The sequence below is a fragment of the Saccopteryx leptura genome, chromosome 1 (genome assembly GCF_036850995.1).
Source record: "Saccopteryx leptura isolate mSacLep1 chromosome 1, mSacLep1_pri_phased_curated, whole genome shotgun sequence".
Lineage (NCBI taxonomy): Eukaryota > Metazoa > Chordata > Mammalia > Chiroptera > Emballonuridae > Saccopteryx > Saccopteryx leptura.
Window position 1 is genome coordinate 305,830,662 of NC_089503.1, and position 25,457 is coordinate 305,856,118.

Consider the following 25,457-nt stretch of genomic DNA (forward strand, 5'->3'; position numbering starts at 1 on the left):
GGACAAGCTTGAGAAACATTAATGATGGGCAAGTGGCCAGGCTAGATGACCATTGGGACGGGGAGGAGGAGTGGAGATGACGCCCAGATTTATGTTTTGAGACAATGGGAGGATTGGTGGTTTCTGCTCCTGATATGATCACAGGAGGAGGAGGAGGAGGAGGAGGAGGAGGAGGAGGAGGAGGAGGAGGAAGAGGGGGAGGAAGAAGACGAGGAGGGGAAGCAGGCTGTCTGGGAGTATCATGGGCCTGGCCTGGGATGTTGAGAGTCTGAGGTTTTCATGGGAGACAAGGTGAAGAGGTGGAGGAAGGAACTGGGTATAAGAGCCTGATGCTCTGGATAGGAAATGCGATTGGGGCTGGCTGTCGGCGTGTAGATGCTGCTGAAGACAGGGGAATAGATGAACACTCAGACAGCATGTGCTGATGGAATGGACAGTTAAAAGTGGAGCAGGAAGAAAGGCCCCTGAAGGAAACTGAAGAAGTAAGTGGTCAGAGAGACAGAGAGAGGAGGAGAGCCAGGAGAGCTCACTGGAGAAAGTTTCTGTCCCTTTGGGACAGAAGGGATGGCGGCAGCTTTAAATGATACAGAGAGGTCGATTTAGAGGGGGACTGAAATGTGCCTGCTGGGTTAGGAGTTATTGGGGAACACAGGGAGGGCAGCCTCAGTGTATCTGAGGCGTTGGGAGGAGAGGCCGTGGGGAACAGACGCAGGGATGTATCTGAACAGGGGTTCACTCATCCACCCATGTCACCAACAACCTGAGGGGCCACTGTGCACCAGGGGCTGTTACAGGGCGTAGCCGCAGGCAAGCAGGGGAAAGCTCCTGTCCTCATGATGTGTACTTTTTAGGGAGATGTGTATGGAGGGGTGGTTATTAGCCATCTTTCCACAGAGGAGGAGGCTAAGGGAAGTTAGATGGCAACTCGCTCAAGTTCATACAAAGATCAGAGCTGGGGTTGTGCTGAGCTCTGGCCATTCTTTGCTGCCTGCAGGGAATGGATATAGGTGGGAAGTCATGACGCAGGAGGCAGAGAGGGCAGGGAAGACCCAAGATGCCAAGTGCACGATTATTCATGGCTGGGTGGGCCTTCTCCGGACAAGGCTTCTACTGGGTCCTGCTGTCCTTTATCTTGGACCCCGAGTGTTGGGCCTCATGCTTGGACTCAGGTCCCTCCAGTGCGGGCAGCAGGCACTGAGATCCACATGCTCTCATGAGGTCCTATTTGTGCCAGAAGTTTGAGAGGCAGCCTCCCCTTCCCACACTCCCCCACTTCCCTACCCCCCTTTCTTAGGAGTAAATGTCCATTCCTCTGGAGACTCTGACCCATATGTTTTGAGTGGGGTTGAATACATCTCCATGCTTGTTAGGGGTGGGCACAGGAACCCAGGCAAGGCTAGTCAATGTCCCCCCATGAGACCAGAGATAGAGATGCTGGTGGGCCACCCATAGCTGTGCTGACTATCTGAAGAAACACCAAGTAGAGATGGACAGAGTCAAGAGATACAGAGCACTGCACTCAGACCACATCGTCAGAGCTCCTGGATCCAGCCCTGTCCTAGTCTACCAAGAACTATTTCAGATTTCCTGAAAACTTGAACCAATGAAGTCTCTCTCTCTCTCCCCCAAAACTGAGTTGGGTTTCTCCATTTGCAACTGAAGCATTCTGACCAATATGTCAGCAGTGACTGTATAAAACATTATTTACTTTTGCAGAAGCTGACTGACTCCAGGGACTTCCTCCATGGAGCCAGATGCATTCGCCACCTTCTAGGTGTTAGCCCTGCAGGCGATAAAGACAGAAGCTTACAGTGTAGCCATGGAGATGGTGAAGGTACAAGGGAATCACTGCTTACAAAAGGCTTTACATTCATTACCCTGAAGCCACAACCATAGGAAACAATTAGCCGTGCTGGCTGGGTTTGGGAGAGTGGGGCCTGGGCTGGAGAGAGGTTCCATGCTAGGGGAGCTGAGAGGAAGGTGGGCTGGGAAGGAGAGGGCTTCTCTAACATTGTTCTGGGCAGGTGGGCTAAGGTGGGGCTGGTGGGGGACAGAGAGAGGGTGGCTGGCCTCCTGGAAGCTGCCTGAGCATTAAGGTGAGTATAGGAGCTGTTCTCCTACCTTTCCCATCCCGGCGTGGGCGTGTCCCAGCTTGACCACCACGGGGAAGTGCGGGGCTGCGAGCTGAAAGAGAGCAGAGGGGTCACTGGTTACCTCCCAGAGCATCTTCTCCAAGGCTCTGTGCTACACAAGGAGTCAGTCCCCTGATACTACCAGGAAGCCCCGCAAGAATGCTCCGACAGGAGGTCATCCTACTGCGTGACTCAAGACACCCGAAACGCCAACACTTCTGGCTTCTGAAGGAAGCTCAAGCCCTTAAAGCCAGTCTGCCTGGGACACCCACCAATCTGGAGAGATGGAAGAGGGAAATCAACCAATCAGTTTCACATCCTGACTGTGTGACTTTTGACAAGCTGCTACATGGATCTGTGCCTCAGTTTCCTCATCTATAAAATGGCATGATGAGTACTCATCCCATAGGGTTGCTGAGAATTATATGAGTTACGGCATGTGAAGCACATTGTAAGTACTCAGGGAGGGCAGCTCTGTTATTCATGTTATAGCTCTGCCTTCTGTCATTTCCCTCAAAACCTTCAAATACCTAGAAATTCTCATTCTCTCCCCCAAGCCCTCCCCAGGCCAGGCCGTGATGTTTCCCCATAATAGGGGCCATGCTCACTGTGGGCACGAGCGTTTATTGAGCACACCCTGTAGGGCACTGTGCTGAGCGGCTGCCCTGCGCAATCTTCAGTTACACCCGGGAGGGCAGTAGCCTGGCCTGGTTGGCTCCCTGTTGCATCTCCAGCTTCCAAAACACTGCCTGGTCTGGGAAGAGCACTTGACACGGAATCTGTGCTTCAGTCAGCCCTCTGAGCAAGACCGATACCTAGTCTGACATGGAGAGGCTGCTGTGACCGCTAAGGAAGGGTCCGCGATGGGCCACATCTATGTGACCTCACATCTATGGTCCTCATCACTCATTACCCCCATCACCCTCATTACCCCTGCAATGGCCCCATGAGGCAAGCAGGAAAGATACTTTTTAGTTAACATATTGGGATGACATTGGTTAATAAGGATATATAAGTTTCAAGCGTACAATTCTGTGATACAGCATCTGTGTATAGTAACACATGCTCATCACCTGAAGTTTATAGTCTCATAGAGAAGGTATTTCTATTCATTTCACAGACGGGAATATTAAGACTCAAAGCAGCTGCTAGGAAGGGGTGAAGCTGGACTTAAACTTGGGTCTGTTAGCTTTGAGGTTTTCTCTTAGGTCTCAGATCTTCCTGCAGCAGCTGCTGAATAGAAAACTTCCCCCTTATTCAGGCTAAAATACACCATTTCCTGGTGTCTAGAATTAATAAGTGCGTCTTAAAAAAAAAGGTCAAAATTTAAATTTGATTCCAGAAGCAATATGTACACACTATAAACAGTTTGGAAAATATAATAAAGTGCTATGTAGTTATATATAAAGAGGATACAAATCACCTTCAGACCTTTAACAGTTTTTGTGTATTAGCTGCTGGTATTCTTTTTTTTATTGGGGTGACACTAGTTAACATAATCACTCAGGTTTCAGGTGCCCAATTCTACAACACATCACCTGTACACCAGGTGTGTACACCCACCAAGTCAAGTCTCCGTCCATCACCATTTGGCCCCTACACCGTCCCCCACCTCCCCCTTCCCTACCTATCACAACACTGTTGTCCGTGTCCATGAGGTGGGTTTTTTTTTATTTTATTTTTTCTCTATCTCTTCACCTCCCTTACTCAGGCCTCCTGCACTCCAATAGTATTCTTCTTTTTAAAGAAATTTATATGTTCTCTTCTGATTTTTCTGTTCTTACAAAATTAGGAGTACTGTGCATATTCAATTTTATGTTCTTTCCAGTTAATGTTATGTGGTAACATGTTCCTGCTGGTAATGATTTGTCAGTTTAATAGCTATTAGGACATATTTCACATCAAATAAAGACTTAAAGAGCAATATTGTGGATATCACTTAAGAAATAAACCATTGCCTAAATAGTTGAAGCCCTGGATATGCTTCTTTTTTTTCTCACATTCCCTATTCTCTTATCCCAGAGGTATCCATTATTTGAATTCTGTGTTTATTATTCATTTGCATGTGTTCATATTTAACTATATATTATGGGTGACTCCCAAGCAATATATACTACATATTTTCAAACTTTATGTAAGCGGTGTCAAAAGAATCTATTATTGTACACCCTTTTTGGGTACATTATGTTTGTGAGATTCATGTATGTTGATATATATAATTCTGATTCATTTTTTTTGCTTGTTTGTATTTTTCCGAAGTGAGAAGTGGGGGATGGCAGACAGACTTCTGCATGCGTCCGACCAGAATACACCTGGCATGCCTACCAGGGGGTGATGCTCGGCCCCTCTGGGGCATTGCTCCACTGCAACTGGAGCTATTCTAGCGCCTGAGGTGGAGGCCATGGAGCCATCCTCAGTGCCGGGGCAACTTTGAGCCAATGGGGCCTTGGCCACGGGAGGGGAAGAGAGAGACAGAGAGGAAGGAGAGAGGGAAGGGTGGAGAATCAGATGGGCGCTTTTCCTGTGTGCCCTGGTCGGGTATCGAACTCGGAACTTCCACATGCTGGGCTGACACTCTACTGCTGAGTCAACTGGCCAGGGCCAACTCTGATTCATTTTCAACTGCTGCATAGGATTCCATGTTAGGAACACATTACTATGTGTCCATTTCCTGCTGACGAACATTTAGGTCACTTCTACTTGTGCAATTATAAATAATACTAGTACAAATACTCTTAAACATACTTTTCTATGCCCATGTTGGGGAGCTTCTCCAGGGTACATGTGCAGGAGCAGAATTGCTGAATTGGGGCAATGCTCATCTCAGTTTTGCTAGATCTTGCCAAATTGCTTTCCAAAGTGGTTGTACTGACTTAATGCTCTCATAATTAGGGAAAGAGCTCCCAACATGTGAGATTGAAAGTCTTAGGATTTACCAACCCAGGGGATCTGAAGTGGAATGAAAGGATACATTTGTACCAAGTGGCTTTTGTTCCCAGGCAGAATCGCCACACACAGCCATCCACTCACAGACCCTAGACTCCAGCAGTCCACTGGTCACCAGTAGAGCTTCATCTCCTTCTCATTTTAAGGTGGAGTTTGATGTGAAGGAATATGAGTCTGTTCTTTCCTCCCCGCCACCCCTCCCAGCCCGATTGTTTCCCCACACACTAACGGGTACTGGAAAGAACATGGGGGTTGGGGTTAAGCTTACTCTCTGTTTAATCTTGGGCTAGATATTTAACCTCTCTAAACCTTAGTTCTTTAATCTGCAAAGTGGGGATAATAGTACCCAACTCAGGATTGCCGAGGGGAGAAGAAACAAACTAAGGAAGCTGCTTACTACCATGTGGAGGTTCAAACACAAAGTGCAGAGTGGAACTGAGTGAAGGAAGGCGCTAACTCTAACTTTGTAGGGTGAGGAGGAGATGAAGGGAGGCGGGATGATGGAGGAAGGAGAGCAGAGTCTCCGGTCTGGCAGCATCTGGTGGTATGGGACGAAGAGAACTGAGGTCCAACAAAGGGAAATCTGGGGGATTATACCAAAAGTGGTTAAAAGCTGGCAATTTTAATCTGAAGGAACCTTAGCAGGAATGTTGCCTAGTCTCCACAGTGCCATGTTGTGGCAGGTAGAATTTCTAGGAATGCTCCCCAAGATGTCGCACAGAAGCCCTGGAGCCTGTGGATGTGCTGAGATTGTTGTACATCACATAATGATCGTTCTGTTTTATGGCACAGATTACCTTAAAATAAGGTGATTGTGTTGGAAGGGCATAATCAAATCACACGAGCCTTTAGAAGGAGAGAGCTTTCTCAGGCTGGTAGCAGAAGAGGAAGACAGAGAAATTCGAAGAATGAGGAAGACTCAACACACCACTCCTGCTATGAGATGGAGGCGGCCATGGGAGAAGGAATGTGGGCAGCCTCCAGGAGTGGGAGGCAGCCCCTGGCTGAGAGCCAACAAGGAAATGGCGACCTCAGACCTCTGGCCGCGAAGTACTGAATTCCATCAATACAGAGAATGAGCCTGGAGGAGAATCTCAAGCTCCAGAGGAGAAGGCAGGGTGCTGGCACCTAGCGTTCATGAGGCCCTCTGCAGAGGACCCGCTATCCTGGACTTCAGATCTACACAACTGTGAGCTAATAAAGGGATGTTCTTTGAAGTCGCTAAATTTGTTAGAGCAACCATTGGAAACTACTGTATTTTTTGCTCTATAAGACACACTTTTCCCCCCCTAAAAGTGGAGGGGGATATGCCCGTGTGTCTTATGAAGCAAAAAATATGGTATTTTATTAAATATTTTATTTTATTTTTTTTGTATTTTTTTTTCTGAAGCTGGAAATGGGGAGACAGTCAGACAAACTCCCGCATGCGCCGGACCGGGATCCACCCGGCACACCCACCAAGGGGCAACGCTCTGCCCACCAGGGGGCGATGCTCTGCCCCTCCGGGGCGTTGCACCGCTGCGACCAGAGCCACTCTAGCGCCTGGGGCAGAGGCCAAGGAGCCACCCCCAGCGCCCGGGCCATCCTTGCTCCAATGGAGCCTCGCTGCGGGAGGGGAAGAGAGAGACAGAGAGGAAGGAGAGGGGGAGGGGTGGAGAAGCAGATGGGCGCTTCTCCTGTGTGCCCTGGCCGGGAATCGAACCCTGGACCTCTGCACGCCAGGTCGACGCTCCACCACTGAGCCAACCGGCCAGGGCTTATTAAATATTTTAACACAGCATTTGGTTCAGAAGATTTTTTTCTTATTTTCTTCCTTAAAACCCTAGGTGTGTCTTATGGTCAGGTACGTCTAAAGGAGCAAAAAATACGGTAATTCACATGTCTTCCTAGAAACAGAAGCTCAAAGAGTGAAGTGATTGTGTTCATGCCACATGTTAGCAGAACCAGAAGCCAAGGTCGTGTGTTTTGACTCTCCATCAGGTACTCTCTCTGCGAAGGCACTCTCGTCTGGGGACCACATGAATACCTGGGGTGCAGTACATGCTTTCCCCTGATCACAACGATCAATCAAATAGGAAATCAATTCAGGGGATGCTCCTGGAGGGAGAACTGTGTGGCTGGCTCTGTGTTGTGTGCTGGGCACGACACACAGAAGATTGAGACACGATTCCTTGACCTGCAGAGATGGGCTATACAATGCAAGGGCACACAGGGCCCCACAGCTGGTAAGCTGGAGTGGGTGGAGTGATGAGCAAGTCTCCACAGGGAAGGCAGGTCCTGGGAAAGATGCTAGAGGATGAGTGGGTGGCTACAGGGGCTCAGCATTCCTCGAGGGGGTGAATGAGGCAGAGTACTGTGTTTTCCCACGGTGGGTGTTTAGAGTCTTCATGGGCTCTAATGAGCAAAGACTCACAGGAAGGATTCATCTGATGACACTTAATATGAGTTTATCTGCAATAAATCCATTTTGGACATGATTGCTAAATAACATATATTTGCACTGAGTGCCCTTCTCCAGCATTCTTAAATAAAACCCAAGAGGTGCATGATTGTCAGAAGTGGGGGGAGTAGAAATTGTTATTTGGGTTGACAGAACACAGAAAGTCAATCCAGAAAATTCTGAGAATTTACAGTAAGATATTTCAAAGCAAGCAGTTTGAAAATTTGTCTGAAGCAATGTATTTTTCTGAGAGTAGGCGAAAATTTCCTCTGCCATTTCCTTTATTATGTTGATTCATCGAGAGTAGCATTCTTTTTGGAACCATCTGGCAAAGCTCTGGGTTGGTGTTGAGGAGAAGGAGGTGGCAATTTGGGGCCAGGTGACTGGGGGTCTTCAAAGCTCAAGGGAAGAGTGTATGTGGCTTCGATGACCCAGGGGGACATAGGAATGCGACCTGCCAGCTGCAAGATGAGTTATATCAGGAGAGACAGAAGAGCCAGAGACCAGTGTGGAGCTGATTAAACCAACATGAAGTGTCACTGCTTGGGCCTGGGTTGGGAGGGACAGAGAGCAGGGAAGCTCCCAAGGGTTTTTTTTTGTTTCTTTTCTTAAGGGAAACTTAAAAAAATTGAAAGACTTTTCAAATGACCATAGAAATTCCAGATGAGGACTGCCCACAACTGCATCATCTAATCAACTCGGCGCATTGATCCACATTACTTTATAAACCTTATTTATGTGGCCAATTACAAAATGGGATATTCTGTAGTCATCTTAGGCATAAAATTTTACACCTAGGCCCTGGCCGGTTGGCTCAGTGGTAGACCGTCGGCCTGGAGTGCGGAAGTCCCGGGTTCGATTCCCGGCCAGGGCACACAGGAGAAGCGCCCATCTGCTTCTCCACCCCTCCCCTTCTCCTTCCTCTCTGTCTCTCTCTTCCCCTCCCGCAGCTGAGGCTCCATTGGAGCAGAGATGGCCCGGGCGCTGGGGATGGCTCCTTGGCCTCTGCCCCAGGCGCTAGAGTGGCTCTGGTCACGACAGAGCGACGCCCCGGAGGGGCAGAGCATCACCCCCTGGTGGGCGGAGCATGGCCCCTGGTGGGTGTGCCGGGTGGATCCCGGTCAGGCGCATGCGGGAGTTTGTCTGACTGTCTCTCCCCGTTTCCAGCTTCGGAAAAACACACACACACACACACAAAAAAAAAAAAAAAAAAAAAAGAAAGAAAAATTTTACACCTATGTTCTCATTTAACATTACTCATTCATTTTTTTCCCCTAAATTTGCCAGAGTCCATTTTTCTCCCCCTTATATTTCTCACCACTTCCCAGCCAGGTAAACTGATCTCACCTGCCTGGTGTGTCTGGGGTGTATTCCTGCTCATCACTCATTGTGCTCAGTCTCTGCAAACATTGTCGAAGTGGGTATTTGTGTTTTCAAAACTGGCTCTTTTCACTAAATAACTCAGCAGGGCTCCCCCTCTCCTACATCAGTGCAGTACCTACACTCTGAACCCAATAGTTTTAGTAGCTTCACAACATCCACAGGACACAGGTGCTGCAATTCTTCAGCCGATTTTCTATTGAGGGACATTTGTGTGGTTCTCTCTCTCTCTCTCTGCCACCACAAGCACTACATATCTGTACCCATATCCCTATAAACTAATGTCTTAATTCATGGAGGCCAGGTCTCAAGAGCTTTTCAAAGGGAGAATCTGCAGAACTTGGAGATGTTCTGATAGGTCACTAAAGTCAGTTGTTAGAACTCAAGAAAGGAAAGGGGACGCCAGGTATGACTGTACCCTCGGGGAGTCCAGTTACCGCATCACCTCCCAGGCCAATAACAGCTACATTTACTGAGCGGCTTGTAAGAGCCAGGCATAGTTCTAGGTACTTTATATAGTATGTTAGCATGCTTCCCGTGCTCCGTGTAATCAGGAGTCACAAGATCAGGTCAGACAGTTAAGGAACGATGGAGCTTCTCCACTGGCACCCCTGTCTTCTCCCCATTTCCCTTCCCAAGCTAATCAAATGGGTTTCAAGGGCCCTCCCCATTTGCAGCGTACCAGCCCCTTCCCGAACACAGGTCACAGAGAACAAAAAACATCTTGTCGGCTATTTTCTCTCTTCCCTTCCCAACAATAGCTTTATTGGTTCCCCTGGGGAGGGCGAGCCCTGCACCAGTTTCTCACAGGTTCCTGTCCCCACTCACATGCCGCTGGCTGCTCCCGAGTTCAGTGCTGCCCAATGGCATGAGAGGGGCAGATCAATTTTTGAAACCAGAGATCCCCACTCCGATAAGGGCTCCTTGCAAGGCTCTCAAGAGATCAAAATAATTGGGGATGGCCTAGTGCTCATTCTGGGTGTTCTCCTGGGGGGTTGGAGTCAGTCCAGTATGAGCCCAGACCAGCATGGTATCACCCTTATCTCCAAGCCATAGGGTTGGAGAGCTGGGACCTGAGTGGTTTGGTGCCGCTTTCCAATGAAGGAGGCCATTTCCTTGACATTCAAGACTTTCTAGAGATTTAAATATGAACAGTGTCTGGTCCTGGCTAATTGCTAGAGAAGGCAAGGCCTGAAAGAGGCTGGAGGAGGAAATCAAGGACCAAAGAAATTGGGAAGAAACTGAGAAGATTTGTAGGAGGAGCTGGCCTGTGTTCCATGCCTGCAAGATTCTGCCTGATTAGTTCTTGCCAACCTCCCTGTTTCGTCTTGTGTTCCTCCCCTCTCCCCATCCCAACTTCTGCCTACCAGTGCTGTTTCAACCCTTGAGGCCTTTCAGTTCTTTACGGAATAAGCCACACTTCCTCCAGCCACAGGGCCTTTGCACATGCTGCTCACATTCTCTGAAAGACTCTTCATAACACTTTCCAGGTCAATCCTTTCTCATAGTGAGGTCTCAGTTGAAATGCCCTGTCCACAGAGAGTGCTTCCCTAGCCACTGGTCTAAAATACTTCCTACTTGAAACTTATATAATCTTCTTAACCAATATCACCCAAATAACTTTAATAAACAAATAAAGCAGGTTCTTCCTGTTACCTTCTCTATCATACCCTTCCTAGCACTAGCCACCATTTGTAATTACATATATTTTTCCTTTGTGTTCATCTCTCCATTCCACTGCAGGTGCTCTGACAAAACCATGTGTTCTGCTGGTTTAGTTTACCATTGTATCTGCAGGCCACCCAGGCCCAGCATACTGTAGGCACCATGTAAGCAGTAAATTTGTTGGATGGGTGTTAGACCTGGCCTCCCATGACAGGGAGACATGTCTTGTGCAGACAGAAAGAACCAGAAAGAATTTAGGGACAAGGAATTGTTAAAGTTGGTTTAAGTGGAAGGCTTATTGGGTGATCAGTAGGCATTCAGGTGGAAATATGGTTCCAAGCTTGGAGGGCCCCTATGCCAAGTAAGATTATGGGCTATATTCTGTGGGTATTGGGCAGCCATTGAAGAGATGAATGCAGAGGGTAGATGCATGCAAACAGGGTTTAGGGAGACTCTTCTGGATGCTGTGGTAACAGCAGCCCTGACTTTTGGAGCATTTACATTGTACCAGGCTCAGCGCTAAACACTTTACATATATATAGTGCCTCGTTTAAATCTCTTGACACTTCTATGAGGTAGCTCCTATTTTTATCCCCACTTATGTCTACATACAAGGACATAAAGGCCAAGAGAGGTAAAGTGTCTTGCCTAGGATCACTCTGCAAGAGAGTGGAGGAGCTAGGATTTGGCCAGAGCCACCGCCCAGAGCCCACCACCCTGCCAGCAAGCCCACTCTTCTGCTTCTGTATGATCATGCTCACCACTGCCATGTGCTTCCCACGTGCTCAGGACGGTGTCCACTTATTTCATTCCATTCAAATAGGTGGGTGGAGGCCAGCAGACTCATTGGGGCTGGATGGGTTACAGTAATAGCCAAGTAGTTCACAGCTCAGGGGAGCATTATGAGCTCTGGAGCCAAAAGGACTCCCAGAGTTCACATCCAGTTCCAACACCGATGGTTATGAACAATTGGACTGGCCATTGACCGCTCTGTGGCTCAATTTCCTACCAGTGAAGGTCACTTGAGAAATCGACATTATAATAAATGTTAGTTACTAACTGGTCACTGCTTAAATTGGAGAGACTTAAATTGAGTTAGAGTATGTCTAAGGCCTGGCACGTAATAAGGTGGCAACCCATACTGGTTGCTATTGCCTCAATCTCAGGGAAATGGTGACCAGCGTGGGTAGGGGAAGTCAAAGGCCGATCAACAAGACGCAGCCTCTTCTTGGATGTAGGAAGGGGAGAGATTTGGGGAAGGAAGCCCGATGCCCAGGTGGTAAGCAGGAAGTGGGATGATGCCTTTGACAGAAATGGGGCAGCCGGGTGATGGGGCTTGTTATAGGCATTTAAAAAGATTCATTCAAAAGAGAGAACAGAGACTTCCCGACAGCCGCTTGACAAACCTTAACTTTGGTATGCAGCATCTGACAGAGTCTTCTTGGAATTTAAGCATTGCACATAAGGACACCCCTGAAGGGAAGGACAAGATGACCTTTGACAGTCCTTTCCAATCCTTTCATGTTGTGTCAAACCTATAAATACCACCTAGATGACTGAAACGTATACAGAGAAAACAATGTCGGGAGAGACTCCCTCCCCACAGCTCACAGGGCTCCGTGTGATCGGTCTCTGCCTTCTTCCCCAGCCCCATCCCACCTATGGCTCCCCGTCAGCCTCTCTGTCCCCGGTGTATGGCTTGCTTTCTGGCCCTGATGCTAGCTCTGTTCTCTCTGGCTACAAGGCCTTTGGGATACCAGCCTGTCCTCGGTGCCTGGAATGCTGTCCTGCTTCTCCTACCCTGGCTTCAGATAGCAGCTCCCGCGTCACTTCCCCAAGAACCTGGCTCTCACCTCCCAGCCTAGGTCATGCCTGCTCGCCTCTTTCTCCTTCTTAGCATGGCTGCCATTTAAAAACTTATGTTGTCGGCCTAGCGTGCGGAGGACCCGGGTTCGATTCCCGGCCAGGGCACATAGGAGAAGCGCCCATTTGCTTCTCCACCCCTCCGCCGCGCTTTCCTCTCTGTCTCTCTCTTCCCCTCCCGCAGCCAAGGCTCCATTGGAGCAAAGATGGCCCGGGCGCTGGGCATGGCTCTGTGGCCTCTGCCTCAGGCGCTAGAGTGGCTCTGGTCGCAATATGGCGACGCCCAGGATGGGCAAGCATCCCCCCCTGGGGGGCAGAGCACCGCCCCTGGTGGGCATGCCGGGTGGATCCCGGTCGGGCGCATGCGGGAGTCTGTCTGACTGTCTCTCCCTGTTTCCAGCTTCAGAAAAATGAAAAAAAAACAACAAAAACAAACAAACAAAAAAAAAACACAAAAAAAACTTATGTTATAAATGTGCGATTGCCGGACAAATGTGTGACCTCCTCACAAGACTGTGCGTGCTGTGTCCACTGGTCATCATTGAACCTTCAGGCCTCTCATGAATTACATACCTGCCCCCTGAACTTGGTCCCCAGGTGGTCCTGCCATCACCTGAAACTCAACATTTCCAAGTGACTTCATGAACTCCCATCAAAAATGCTTTCTCCTCTTCCTGTGTCCCGATCTCAGTCAATGGTCTCACCACTCACCAGGTGCCCAAGATCGAGATCCCACCAGCCTTCTCCATTCGTGTGTCTGCCCTACACCAGGTTTGGCACACAGGAGGGGCCCAGGAGACATTTGCAAATGCGGTCTGTGGTCTCAGCCAAATCTGATGTCTCTGCCCTTAGAGTCCCACCTCCGAACCCACTGCATCACCTCTGCTTACTTTTAGTGTTTCTTGGGAAAATACTGGTAGCATATTTAGATAAATCAAACTATAACCCGCCCTACCAAAATACAAACATTCTTTTCTCTTACATTTCCTGTTTCCTTGGGAAACAGAATAGTCAAAGATAAACAAACCAATAAAATGGCAATATTTGTCTGCAAATATGCTTTTCTAGTTCTTGTCCGTGTGATGTTTATGGCTCAGACAGGTTCAGGCTGCCAGCCCATCTCCCATGAGATTCTCCTGGGTGCCCTATCACAAGTCAGACAACATCCTCAGTGAAATGGTGTTTCTGGGAGGGTCTGAATGACCCAAAGTGCCAAAGACCACCTTGAATCTCATGGACATATACAGCCATGGATTCCAAAACCCTTGGTTTTCCATTGCAATATTCCTTTATGCCCAGTCTTGTTCCAGCTCCATTTCTAGATGGAGAAAAGCCCCCCTTTACAAGTCAGATGGTCCCACTGTGGGAAATTAGTGTTCCTCTTCTTAGTGACGTCAGAAAATAGCTAAATAATAATAGCAATACTCTTGTTGGTGTTGCATAGGAAAAAAATACTCCTTCTTTGGAGCTATAAACAAAGGGAAGTATTTCCTCTGATTCAGAGAATCTCTATTTGTGGAATGCCATAGAATAAGGAGGAAGAGCGAATGCAGGCTTTGAAGCCGACAGTCTTGAGTTTAAATACTCTTGGTGTCACTCCCTATTGGGGTACCCTCGGGCAAGTTTCTTAACCTCTCAGGGTCTCCACTGCATCATCTGTAAGTGGGAATGGGCACACCAGCAATTAAGGTTATCTTGAAGTTTGTATATCAAATATGTGCTACATAGAGCTGGATCCTATCCAGAAATTCTCTGGGGGTGATCTGAACCAATATGCACTTAAAATCATTCCCCCCAAACCCAAATAGCCATCTCATACAGTTTATGGACATTGTTTTTACTTTTTTTAGAGCTTTCCTTTTTGTACTATGTGTTGTAAAATCTGCTTTGAAATTACTTTAATACTTTTTTATTTTTTATTAAGTGAGAGGAGGGAAGGCAAAGAGACAGACTCCCATATGCACCCTGTCCGGGATTCACCTGGCAAGCCCCCTATGGGGGATGCTCTGCCACCTGGGGCTGATATTTTTAGCACTTGAGGTGGAGGCCATGGAGCCATCCTCAATATCAGGGCCACTCACTTAAACCAATTGAGCCATGGCTATAGGAGAAGAAGAGGGAGGGAGGGAGAGAGAGAGAGAGAGAGAGAGAGAGAGAGAGAGAGAAGGGAGAGGCAGGGGTGGAGAAACAGATGGTTGGTTCTCCTGTGTGCCCTGACTGGGAATTGAACCCAGGACATTCATATGCTGGCTGACATTCCCACTGAGCCAACCGGCCATGGCTGCTTTGAAATTATTTTAAAAATTAAACTGATATAATGGATTGAGCTGTCATATTTATTATATACAGAATGCTTCTATACTTATTTTCCTGTGCAGGAATAGACTTCAAACTCTAATGATTGAATGCTGCCTGGTTTTTATCCTGCAAATCTTTCATAACTTTTGATTTAATTCAGCGAGATCTGATCTATCACAGCTGCAGTGACAGTGTCTTTTTTTTAAAAAATAACAGCCTTATTAAGATACAATTCATGTACCCATAAAATTCACCCCCTTTAAAGTGTACAGCACCGTGTTTGCAGTATAGTAACAGGGTTGTGCCACTATTATCACTATTATCTCATCTCAGAACCTTTTTTATCACCCCGTACCCATTGCTGGTCGTTCCCCATTCACTCCTGCAGTCCCTGGCAGCCAATGGTCTACTCTCTGTCTCTATGGATTTGCATATTCTGGAAATTTCATATAAGTGGAATCATACATTTGAGACCTTTTATGATTGGTTTCTTTCACTTAGCATGATGTTTTCAAGATTCCTGGATAAGCACTTCCTTCCTTTTTTGTTGCCCAATACTATTCTAGTGTACGGACGGTGCCTGACTTTTATATATGCCTTGGAATGGCCTGGATATGCATTTCCAGTGACTGCAAACCATGAAGGCAAATGAACACTCATATGCCTGGCTGACATTCCCACTGAGCCAACCGGCCATGGCTGCTTTGAAATTATTTTAAAAATTAAACTGATATAATGGATTGAGCTGTCATATTTATTATATACAGAATGCTTCTATACTTATTTTCTGTGCAGGAATAGACTTCAAACTCTAATGATTGAATGCTGCCTGGTTTTAGTGACTTTGGGTGAACAAGGATAAGCCTTTGGCAATGCTGTGGGTCAGAGATACTTACAGTACTCAGCTGTGCATCTCAGGACTCTAGCTCTTGGGAGGGAGGAGGGTTTTCACTGGCAAATCAACACTAGTTTGCAGGTACTTGCATCCTGCATGTGTCAAACCTTGTCGGCAGCATTCCCTGCTGTTTTCAACTCTTGTAAGCAGAGGGGCTGAGCCAAGTCATTAGTCCAATTACAGAAGCAAGGAAGGTCTCTGCCTGTGGCATATTCTTACTGACTTTGTTGTCCTGTGAACAGGTTGGTAAAGAAAAGAGCTAATAAGAACATTTGGGGGCCAAAGAAGGAAGAATTGATAAACACTGGTAAGGGGTACCCATGAGCCGAGTAAGAGAAAGTTGTCTCTGGTTCTCCCTCTCCCTTACAAAAACCATTGCCCCATCCTCCTGGAAATGACCTTAATTTTCCAAACGCCCCTGGCTTACTTTGCAGCCACTCAGAGAGAAAGGTTTGATGGGTGGATTTTTCAATCCTATCAACAAAGCCGACACCGGGATTGCCCTTGGTGTCTATTCCCCTGTTTGTTTGTTTGCTCGCCACGAGGGCAAGGCCCGTATCTGTGCTGTTCATTGTTTGCCCAGCACAGAGCACATGTTCAACGTTTCCTGACTGCATTTACTGAATGAATGTAGAAACACAGAGCGCGGAGAGCTGTGTAAACATCAGGTGCTGTTATTATCACAACCACCATCACCGTGGTTATATACTGACTGAGTTACTTCTAGAGGTGCCCACCCCCCTGTAGGGAACCTCTGTCATGCTAGCTGACTAGAATTCTCTTGGTGTCTTTGTCCTTCTTCAGGCCCACCAGGGCACCCACCCTTGCTCTGGCATCTCTGTCCTGCACCCTGCCACCTATGGAGGAGGCTGTAGGGCACAGTGGAGTGGACAATCAGGATACAGGCTGCCCAGGCTGAGCACTAGGCTCTACCACTGCTGAGTTGTGCGTCCTTGGTCAAGTCACTTCACTGCTCTGTGCCTCCATCTCTGCATTTACAGATAGGACTAACAGTAGTCTGTTCCACACAGGTTGTCTCAGGGTTTAAATGAGTTAATGCACATAGAACACTTAACAGGGCACACAGAGAGGGCTAGAATCACAATGGGTGTTGGTATTATTAATGTGAACCCAGCACTATTCTCACGCTGCTGTTCTGTCTCCCTCCTTCCCTGCTCTCGGCTTCCCAAGGTGACACCTGCCAAGAGGAATCTGGGCTTCCATGTCAGAGGCTGGCAGGGGTTTAATGGGTTCCCCACGCGGCCATAAAGCTGCAGCAGATGGATGTCTGTCAGCAACGGGGAAGGACATCCTGAGGTGATGATTCTGAACTTAAAGGGAAAGATGGATGAGGGTCATTCCAGCTTTTTCCTAGGCCTGGGCTCAGGCAGCTCTGCTGGGACCCAGGGAAGGAATGAGCTCACCCTTACAAGTCACCCCAGTCACCAAGACCCCCACTTTTCTTCATGACACTATACTAGGGTCTCCTGCCTGACCTGGCAGATGGCTCCTGTCCTACCTGAGGGGGTCATATGTGGGGAGCAACCCCCAGATCATTCAGCACAACAGAGCTCCATCATGGCAGAGCAGGGAACTGAGCCTGGAGACCCTGTGCAGGGTCATGTCTCCAGATCACCCCTCTACCCCCCTTTCCTCCGCTTTCATAGTTATTAATGAGATAAAAAAAAGGTGATGGGCACTTCATCAACTTTATAGATAAGGAAACTGAGGTGCAGAAAGAAGGCATTGCCCAAGGCTACACAATGGAACTGTGAAACCAAGCCTTTAACTCCGGGGGGAGGGCCCCCTTCCAAATCAGAATTACTTCTGTCCCAGCCCCCGTCTTCTCCACTTAAGAAACAAATGTCTTTTACAGAACACGCACTGTGCCCATTCTGTGGAAGCAGCCCCTGACTCCAAGGAGCCTCGTCTTCTGCGAGTTCCAGTCACACGTTGGGAAAACAAGTACTGTTCAATTTATGCTTTCATTATTTTCTCATACTTTCTGACATAAACCATTTCCTATGAATCAAAGTTATTAATTCTATAGCTTAAGTCTCCTCTCACATTCATCAAATTGTTAGGGTGGTGTGGAGCTTAAAGAATACACCGAGCTTTTACTGGGAGTTGACTGTGTGACACTCTGCTAAGTGCTGATGAGCAGATCCAACGGAGCCTCCTGACAACCCTGTGAGGTGTACGGAAGAAACAGGGCCCGGGAGGGGCCCCAGGTCCACAGCGTGACGGTGAGAGTGACGGCCTCGTTCCGGAGGAGGTGAGAACCGGCCGGCGGAGGCGCAGCTGGGGTGTGTGCTGTTGGGGAGTGCCCTCCAGCGAAGCACTAGGACTGGTCTTGACAGCTGGTCACGTCACCTTTACAACCCAGCTAATGCCACCCCAGTGTTCAGAGAGGATATGAGACGGTCGTTTCCCCACTTCCCTGCAGGGAGCAGAGAGCTGGGGAGAGGAGGGGTAGTCTGGGGCTGGTTCTCACCCTCCTTTCCACACTTCATGCTGTACCTCCTCTGGCCCTCCTGGGCGGAGGGGTGGGCGGGCAGGACAGGACAGATTCTCAGTGACAAATTGCAGGAGCTCAGTGGGGTCTAGATTCTCCATGTGTTCTCTAGGTGAAGGTGTAAAAGTGAATGAGGCTTAAAGCGAAGCTGGGAGACCCACCCTGGGTCATGACACAGCAAGACAGTGACTTCCTGGGAGCCTAAGGCTTCCGAGGAATGTTGAGCGGCAAGAATTTTGGGCAAGTTCTGGGAGGGAGAGGGGAGCACTCCTTGGTGCCCAGCTGGGAGGTGGAGGGGGTATGACACAGCCTAGTGTCTGTGGATGGGGTCCCCGGGTGGGGTGAAGGGTTCCCAGGCTTGTTCTCCTGCACAGGGCGGCAGAGGGGAGGGGTGAGGAGGAGCCCCAGGTCAGCAGTGCAGAGAGCTGCTCCGCAGCCCTTCACTGCAGGGGCTGGGAACTTTCCACTGTCTCTCACACAGGGGAAAACTACCAAGACCCGATAGACACTGGGGCCCGTGCCAGAGGGCGAGGCATGTGTCTGGATGCAGGGGCCCCTTAAATGAAGGAGTCATGTCAGCCATGATGATAGAGGCCAACGATTGTCCAGTGTCTACACATGGCAGGCTCCACAGCAGCTGAATAGACACATCTCATTTAATCCCTACGAAAGCCCCGTCACAGTGCTAGTATTATCCTAATTCGCAAATGGAATTAAATATTTTTCTCAGGTTGGCTGAGGCCAGAGTCCATACTTTAGGACCAGCCTGCCTTTTCACACCAGTCACAGAGAGGACCCAAGCCCTACCCTCAAGGGCCTCACAAGCTATTAGGGGCAGCAAATCTATACACAAGTGACTTAAACTCAACAATGTAAACATTCAAGAGACTTATGAAGAAAAGGCTATAGAAGCAAGGAAGATGAGTGGCCTTCTGTGAAAAAGGGAGGTCACTGGAAGAGGTGTTATGGACAAGGGGGCATTTGCATTGGGTTTTGATGGTCAAGCAGGAGTTTTTGCCAAGTAGAGGAAAAGGTGATCTAGGCAGAAGTATCCACAAGGGAAAAGGCCCAAGGATATGAAAGTTCCCAGAGAACTCAGGGAACGTCAGGGGTCGAAGGACAGGGGTGGGCAGTCCTGGGAGAGCAGGGCTGGCCGGGGTTTCACATTCGAGAAGAACTTCAACTTTGGGCTCTTGAACGCTCTTTCCACACAGTCGTTGTACTGTGTGTGTGTTGAAAACATTGGTTTGTTCAATGTACAAATTCAAATTGTACCACAGATTTGGTTAACTTGTTTTGGAACTTTTAAAAACAAATCTGGAGCCTCAGAAAACAGACTGTCTTCATCTTTCATAAATACATACTGAAGTATTTTCAGATGAAAGGATATCATGTCTTGAATTTGCTCTAAAATAGCCCAGCGTGGGGTGGGGATGCGGAGGTGACAAGGTTGGTGACGGGGATATGAAAGTTCATCAGTTTTACTCTCTTCACTTTTGCGTATATTTGAACGTTTCCATAACAAAATAGTAACTTTAGAGAGCCCCCTTACTGTGAGGGATCCTGGGGAGCCTCAGGATGTCCCTCATAGCGGGAGAGAAGGATGAATGATGGGGAAGGAGGGGACACGGGGCTGAAGAGTAAACTGAAGCCAAATTGTAAAAAGGCTTGTAAACTATTCTGAGCTGTTTGGAATTAATCCCACTAATGATGGGATGCCCAGTGCAGAATTTTTAGTAGGGGAATGACACCATTAGAGTCACATTTATGAAAGAACGCTTCTAGCTGGTGTTTGGAAGACAGAACGGGTATATCTGTGTGGGGAGGAGGGGTTGGGGTCAGGTGGGGGGCCAGCCCAAGGCCTGCAGAGAGCGGTTCAGCTGCTCCTCCCCACTGGCCCTGGGCTGTGCCACTGGGGGGACCAAAGTGGAGACTGCGGCCTTGGGGAAGAAAGGAAGGATGGAGCTGAGCAAGACCTCTTTTATCTTTGTCCTCCCTGCATTGCACTCTATTGTGGTTACCATCACCAGAAGTTAGTGCTTACTGCAATATGTCGATGAGAATTAACTACTGACGGTCTCTCTGGCTAGGCTAGGTGTGGCCAGATCTTGCCTATCTTCCTCCCTCTTGTTTCCAGAACTGGTATAGTACCTGGCAAGTCAACTGTTCAGTGAATGGATGAACGCATAGCATAGGGCTGTCTCTCTGGTCACTCAACCAAGAGGGACACGCAACATTGATTGGGGACCAGCTCCACATTGAACACTTTGCCTGCTGCACTTTCATTTTTATTTCCTTGTTTATCCTTCCCAGCAACTCTGAAAGTTAAGGCATTATTGTGGTCATTTTGCAGATGGAAAAACTGAGGTTCAGAGAGATTAGGAAGTACCGCTAAGCTCACCCAGCACGGCATCCAACACACAGTAGGCCCTCAGTAGATGTCTGTGGTTGGGCTGAACTGGTGTCAAATCACAGGACACTACAACCAAGGGTGGGCAAGGAGGGCTCAAGTCTCCCCGCAGGAAAAAGCAACTTCCTTGCCGCACAAGAGCTTCTGAAAAGGCAGTGTTTCTAAGCCGTCAGGGGCTGGGGCCAAAACAAAACAAACCAGGAGCAAGGTTTGTCCATTAACCTGTCAGCCCCCGAAACTTATGTCTCCATTTCTCCCTGGGCTCCTGAGGAGGTGCTTCCTCCACTGCAGATGGAGAGTGTTCGTCCCCCTTCTAAAAAAAAGCTCCTAGATGCTTTTAAATTAGGCAAATGAGCAAGGGCAACGTTTATTTTTTTTCCTCTTTCATTTTGAAAGTGCGTGGAATGCCAAAAGGCCGTTGGACGGAATGTTCAGAGGCCACATAATAGAACGACAGAGGCTGCCAAGCTCCTAAATCACAAACCAGACAGGACAATCTTACCCGTGGGGACTTAGAGACCCCTGGACCAAGAGCCATGAGTCCCTGACAAGTGGAAAGATGGCCCACAGCCCGAGGTCTCAGCCGGAAAGGACATCCCTACCTCGAGGAAATTGCAAGTGGGCCACCGCTTCTGGAGCTCACCTCTGTGAGAGCCACCTGGGGGTGGGGGAGCAGGAAAGTGGGGGCCCTTCTGTAAGATTTCAGGGAGCTGGTCCAATGCCAATATCTCCTTCCCGAACGTCAGTTCACTCCTGGATCTAAGTGAACGACTTCAGACAATAGAATGGCTCTCACTGTAGGTGTCCCCTGACCGCTGGTATTCAAAGTGTGGTTCAGCAACAATATCATCCGAGCTCTTGTTAGAAATACAAAATCTCGAGCCCCCACCCCAGGCCTACCGCTCAGATGCTGCAGACGCTCAGGCGATGCGTGTGCAGGTTAAAGTTTGAGAAACACTGGTCTCCTTACCTATTTAATCTCAACTAAGTTCCTTTTCCTCTGGACTTTAATTTATTTATTTATACAATAAAAGGCACTAATTTAAATGGCGTCTAGATGTGAAGTCCTGTAAAGTTCAAGTCCTGCTTAATAAACACCAGTCTTTGACCCCGAAATGCACACAGGAGTTCCATCCCTGTTCTGATGTCGGGTTCTGATGGGTCCGATAATCAATGAACATGAGCCCAGGGAGGGTCACTGGGCCGAGCTGTGTAAAGGTGATGTGGAAGTATGATCACGCATCCTAGGGTACCCAGGACAGCCCCACTTGAACATATGGAGTCACATTATCAACCCTCAAATCCCACATTGTGGCTGGGGAAATAGAAGCTCCAGCAACATTAGAGTCTCAGCTCATAGACTGACTATACTGATGGTTCCAATGAATGTACCCAAGTCCTTTCCAATGTGACTTTACAGGGCTTTCCAACAAGGGGTGGGGTCTGTTTTGCCACCCTTGAGTCTAGGATGGCCTTGTGGCTTTTTTGGCCATGACAGTACAGCAGAAGTGGCGCTGGGGTTCCGAGCCCGGTGCCCGTGGGCGCAGCGTGAGAGCAGGGAAGTCTCGATTTGCTGTGACACCCGTGTTAAAAGGTGGGTGATGCTGCTTGGGGGTGTTGAGGCAGGATAGCACTGTCCCGAGAGCCAGGAAAGGCTGGGTCCTGGTCACCTTTGTCTTTTTTCTGCCCCTTTCTTGGGGCAGGAATGAACCAGAAACCCATTCACACTAGGGTGAAAATGACTTTCTCCTATTTTAACCCACGTTAGGCATTTTAAAAAGGGGATCAATGACTTTGCTAAAAGACTGGAGCTCTAACGGCAGAGAACCTCAGCAGGGTCAGCAGGACCGCCTGGATTCTGTGCTTGCTGCTCACACATGGCTGTGTGGGTGCTGGTCTGCACAGGGACACCTGCCTGAGAGGGCAGAAGGGGGCTCAGCCCAGTCCAAGCCTCATTTGCTGAGCCATGTCCCTGGGCGTGAGGACTGCTTTTCAGCTCGAAGGGAGCACTGACTTCCCCAAATCGTCTCCCTCATTGGAGGTGTCTCTTTTCTAATTCATCCTAGGTCTCCATATATGTTCATCTCTACTCTAGAGAGAAGGACAAAGGAGCTACAGGGGTGGCTGAGAGGGGTGTGCAGCATCTGCTGGGGACCAGCTCCGCGCGGGTACTACCTGCTGTACTTTCAGTTCTATTCCCTGGTTATCCTGCCCAGTAAACTCTGCCAGTTAGGTACTTTATGGCCATTTTGTAGATGGGAAAACTGAAGCTCAAAGAGATTAAGAAGCACCCTCCAAGTTCACCCAGCTAAGAAGTAGAGGAGAAGGCATTCCGACTTAGTCTGTGACCATCCCGATGCCCGGGTGAGACTTGCCAGGGTTGAGAGTGGTAACTGATAGGGGCGAGTCCTGGAGTCAACTTCACCTGCGTGACCTTGACATCTCCCTACCTCCGGAACAGGAAGGATGGAGCGCGCTCTGTAAGTACAGGCTGGGGAGGGGGCGGTGGTTCTGAGGCCCTGTTTACTTATAGTTGCACAGCTGGGCTGGATTAGTTCAGCTTCATAAATAGCTCTCGAAAACCAGCGGGTTGGAAAAGTCCAATTTGTCCTGGAGAATGTGCAGAGGCCCCACCCACTCGCACCAGGGTCCCCTGCCATGTATCCGTGCCTGACCTCTCTACTTTGTGGCCCATCTCCACCTCCTTCTCTGGGCCGCAATCCAGAAAGATCTCTTAGCATTTCCCTCCCTTCCCACCCCCATCCCCACCTTTGTCAAACTCTGGAAAGGCCAAATTAGAAGGCAGAGAAGAGGAAATTCCTCTTAGGCTGATCTGCCCGGATCTGCCTCATCCCCGCGAGGCCGGGGCACTGCCGACACCAGGGCCTGTATCTGGGCCGCCAGTGAAGCCCACGCACTTGATTCCTGAGGGGCAGCAGAGACGGGGCCCCGAGGCGGCCTCCGAGGAGGGCAGCTGGAATGTTTTCTCACAGTCACACTTCCGTGAACATTCCAGAAAACTAGGGCCTGGAGGGATTCACAAATCACAGATCCCGGCTTGCACAGGGGCCGCAGACCTCCAGAACCCAGATGCAAAAATGCTCCTTTGTACGTGTGAGGGGAGAGGCTCTACGAGTGTCTTCTGTTCCTATGAAGGGGGCTGAGATGCTCCCACTCAAAGTTAAGAATATTGGAGCCTGACCAGGCGGTGGCGCAGTGGATAGAGTGTCGGACTGGGATGCAGAGGACCCAGTTTGAAAACCCCGAGGTTGCTGGTTGGAGCATGGGCTCACCAGCTTGGGCGCGGAGTCACTGGCTTGAGCATGGGATCATAGACATGACCCCATGTCTCTGGCTTGAACCCAAAGGTCACTGGCTTGAAACCCAAGGTCACTGTTTTGAGCCCAAGGTTGCTGGATTAAGTAAGGGGTCACTTGCTCTGCTGTAGCCCCCCCCCCCCCCCCGGCCAAGGCACATATGAGAAAGTAATCAATGTAACAACTAAGGTGCTGCAATGAAGAATTGAGTCTTCTCATCTCTCTCCCTTCCTGTCTGTCCCTCTTTCTGACTCTCTCTGTCAAAAAAAAAAAAAAAAAAAAAAAAAAGTTAAGAACATTGCATACTTCTACTTGATCTTATATTTTTTGTAGAAGGGGAAACTGAGGTCCAGAGAGGGGAAGTGTCATGCCCAAGGTCACTGAAGTGACCAAGCTCACTCAGATTAGAGCCCCTCCTGCCGCCACCAAAAAGTGGTATGGGAGTTACTTTTGCTTCCCAAACACATTTTCTCAAAATGGGGCCTTTCAACAGGGTTTAACCACAAAAGGTTGACCAGATAGGTGTTGTAAGAATAAAGATGTTAGCAGAAGCGGGAAGGCAAAATTGTGAACTGTGGGCAGAAGGTAAGTAGTCGAAGATTGTCAAAGGAGAGATCCTTTTGAATATATAGCACATATGTGCCCAATCAATGGCAGTTACCCCCCACCCCTCACCCCAAGCTGCCCGCCTAAGCCCAGCTGGTGAACCTAGATGTGCCCCTGGGTCCCTGGAATTCGGAGTGCTACATCCCAGTTCATTGCTTTTCCCTCCTTGCCACTCATTCAGCCAATATTTGTTGACTTCTCAGCTCCATACCAGAGGCCAGGCTACAGTAACGAACCGGGTTTCTGCCTTTATGGAACTTATTCAAATGGAGACAACTGGTAGGTCTTTATAGTAATAAGAGGGGACATGGGCCCAGGGTGGAGTGGTACCACTCCATCGGTGTAAGTCTCTCCTTGAGTCTGAGGGGGCCTCTCCCTCCCCCATGAGGGTTCAGATGGGAAGAGATGATAGTAATGCTCATTTGTTTCAGATGTGACATCCTCCATCTCAGTAGGGTCCCCGAGGTTTTCCTGCCTCCAAGGACACTGCAGACTCCCAGCTCAGAGCAAATGATACTCATGAGCATGCCACCCTTTCTTTCTATGAGGCAATCCTCAGAGGCCTTTGCCAAGACAAAGTGTTTGGCCTTCTGCCTTGAAAGTTGATCCTCTTCTGAGTCTGATAATTGCTTTTCTGAAACACAGGGACAATGACATCATTGCTCCCTCCCTGGCTTGGGGATTTGATGGTCAGCATGAAGTCAGGTTTGGACCAATGCCCACTCTTTGCCAATGCCCAGGGAGGTCTGGGGTAGGGGCCGGGAATGAAGCAAGCTTGTGAGGGAGGAGTGGGCTCCATAAGGTCTCCAGCAGCTGAGGGGGGTCATTTTCCAATCTGTTGCTGGGATCTGGGTCTGCCTTGCTGTACACAGGAAGGGCAATATTCTGATGAGGGTTGAGCTGATATTCAGTGGATATGTACCTGCCTGGCTATAACAGTTGTTAAAGTATTAAAGTACTTTCATTCCCATTGGTAATCACTTGCTGGAG

At 48.8% G+C, this 25,457-nt stretch overlaps 1 protein-coding gene across 2 annotated transcripts in view; it reads right to left on the reverse strand.

The window, feature by feature from the left end:
- The window catches only part of SYN3 (synapsin III), a 445,360-nt gene that overhangs the window by 81,940 nt on the left and 337,963 nt on the right, over nucleotides 1-25,457 (reverse strand). For both annotated transcript variants that reach the window (XM_066358238.1, XM_066358237.1), the window contains exon 7: nucleotides 2,122-2,184. In XM_066358238.1, coding sequence (XP_066214335.1) covers nucleotides 2,122-2,184 — 63 coding nt within the window. The remainder of the gene's footprint in view (nucleotides 1-2,121; nucleotides 2,185-25,457) is intronic.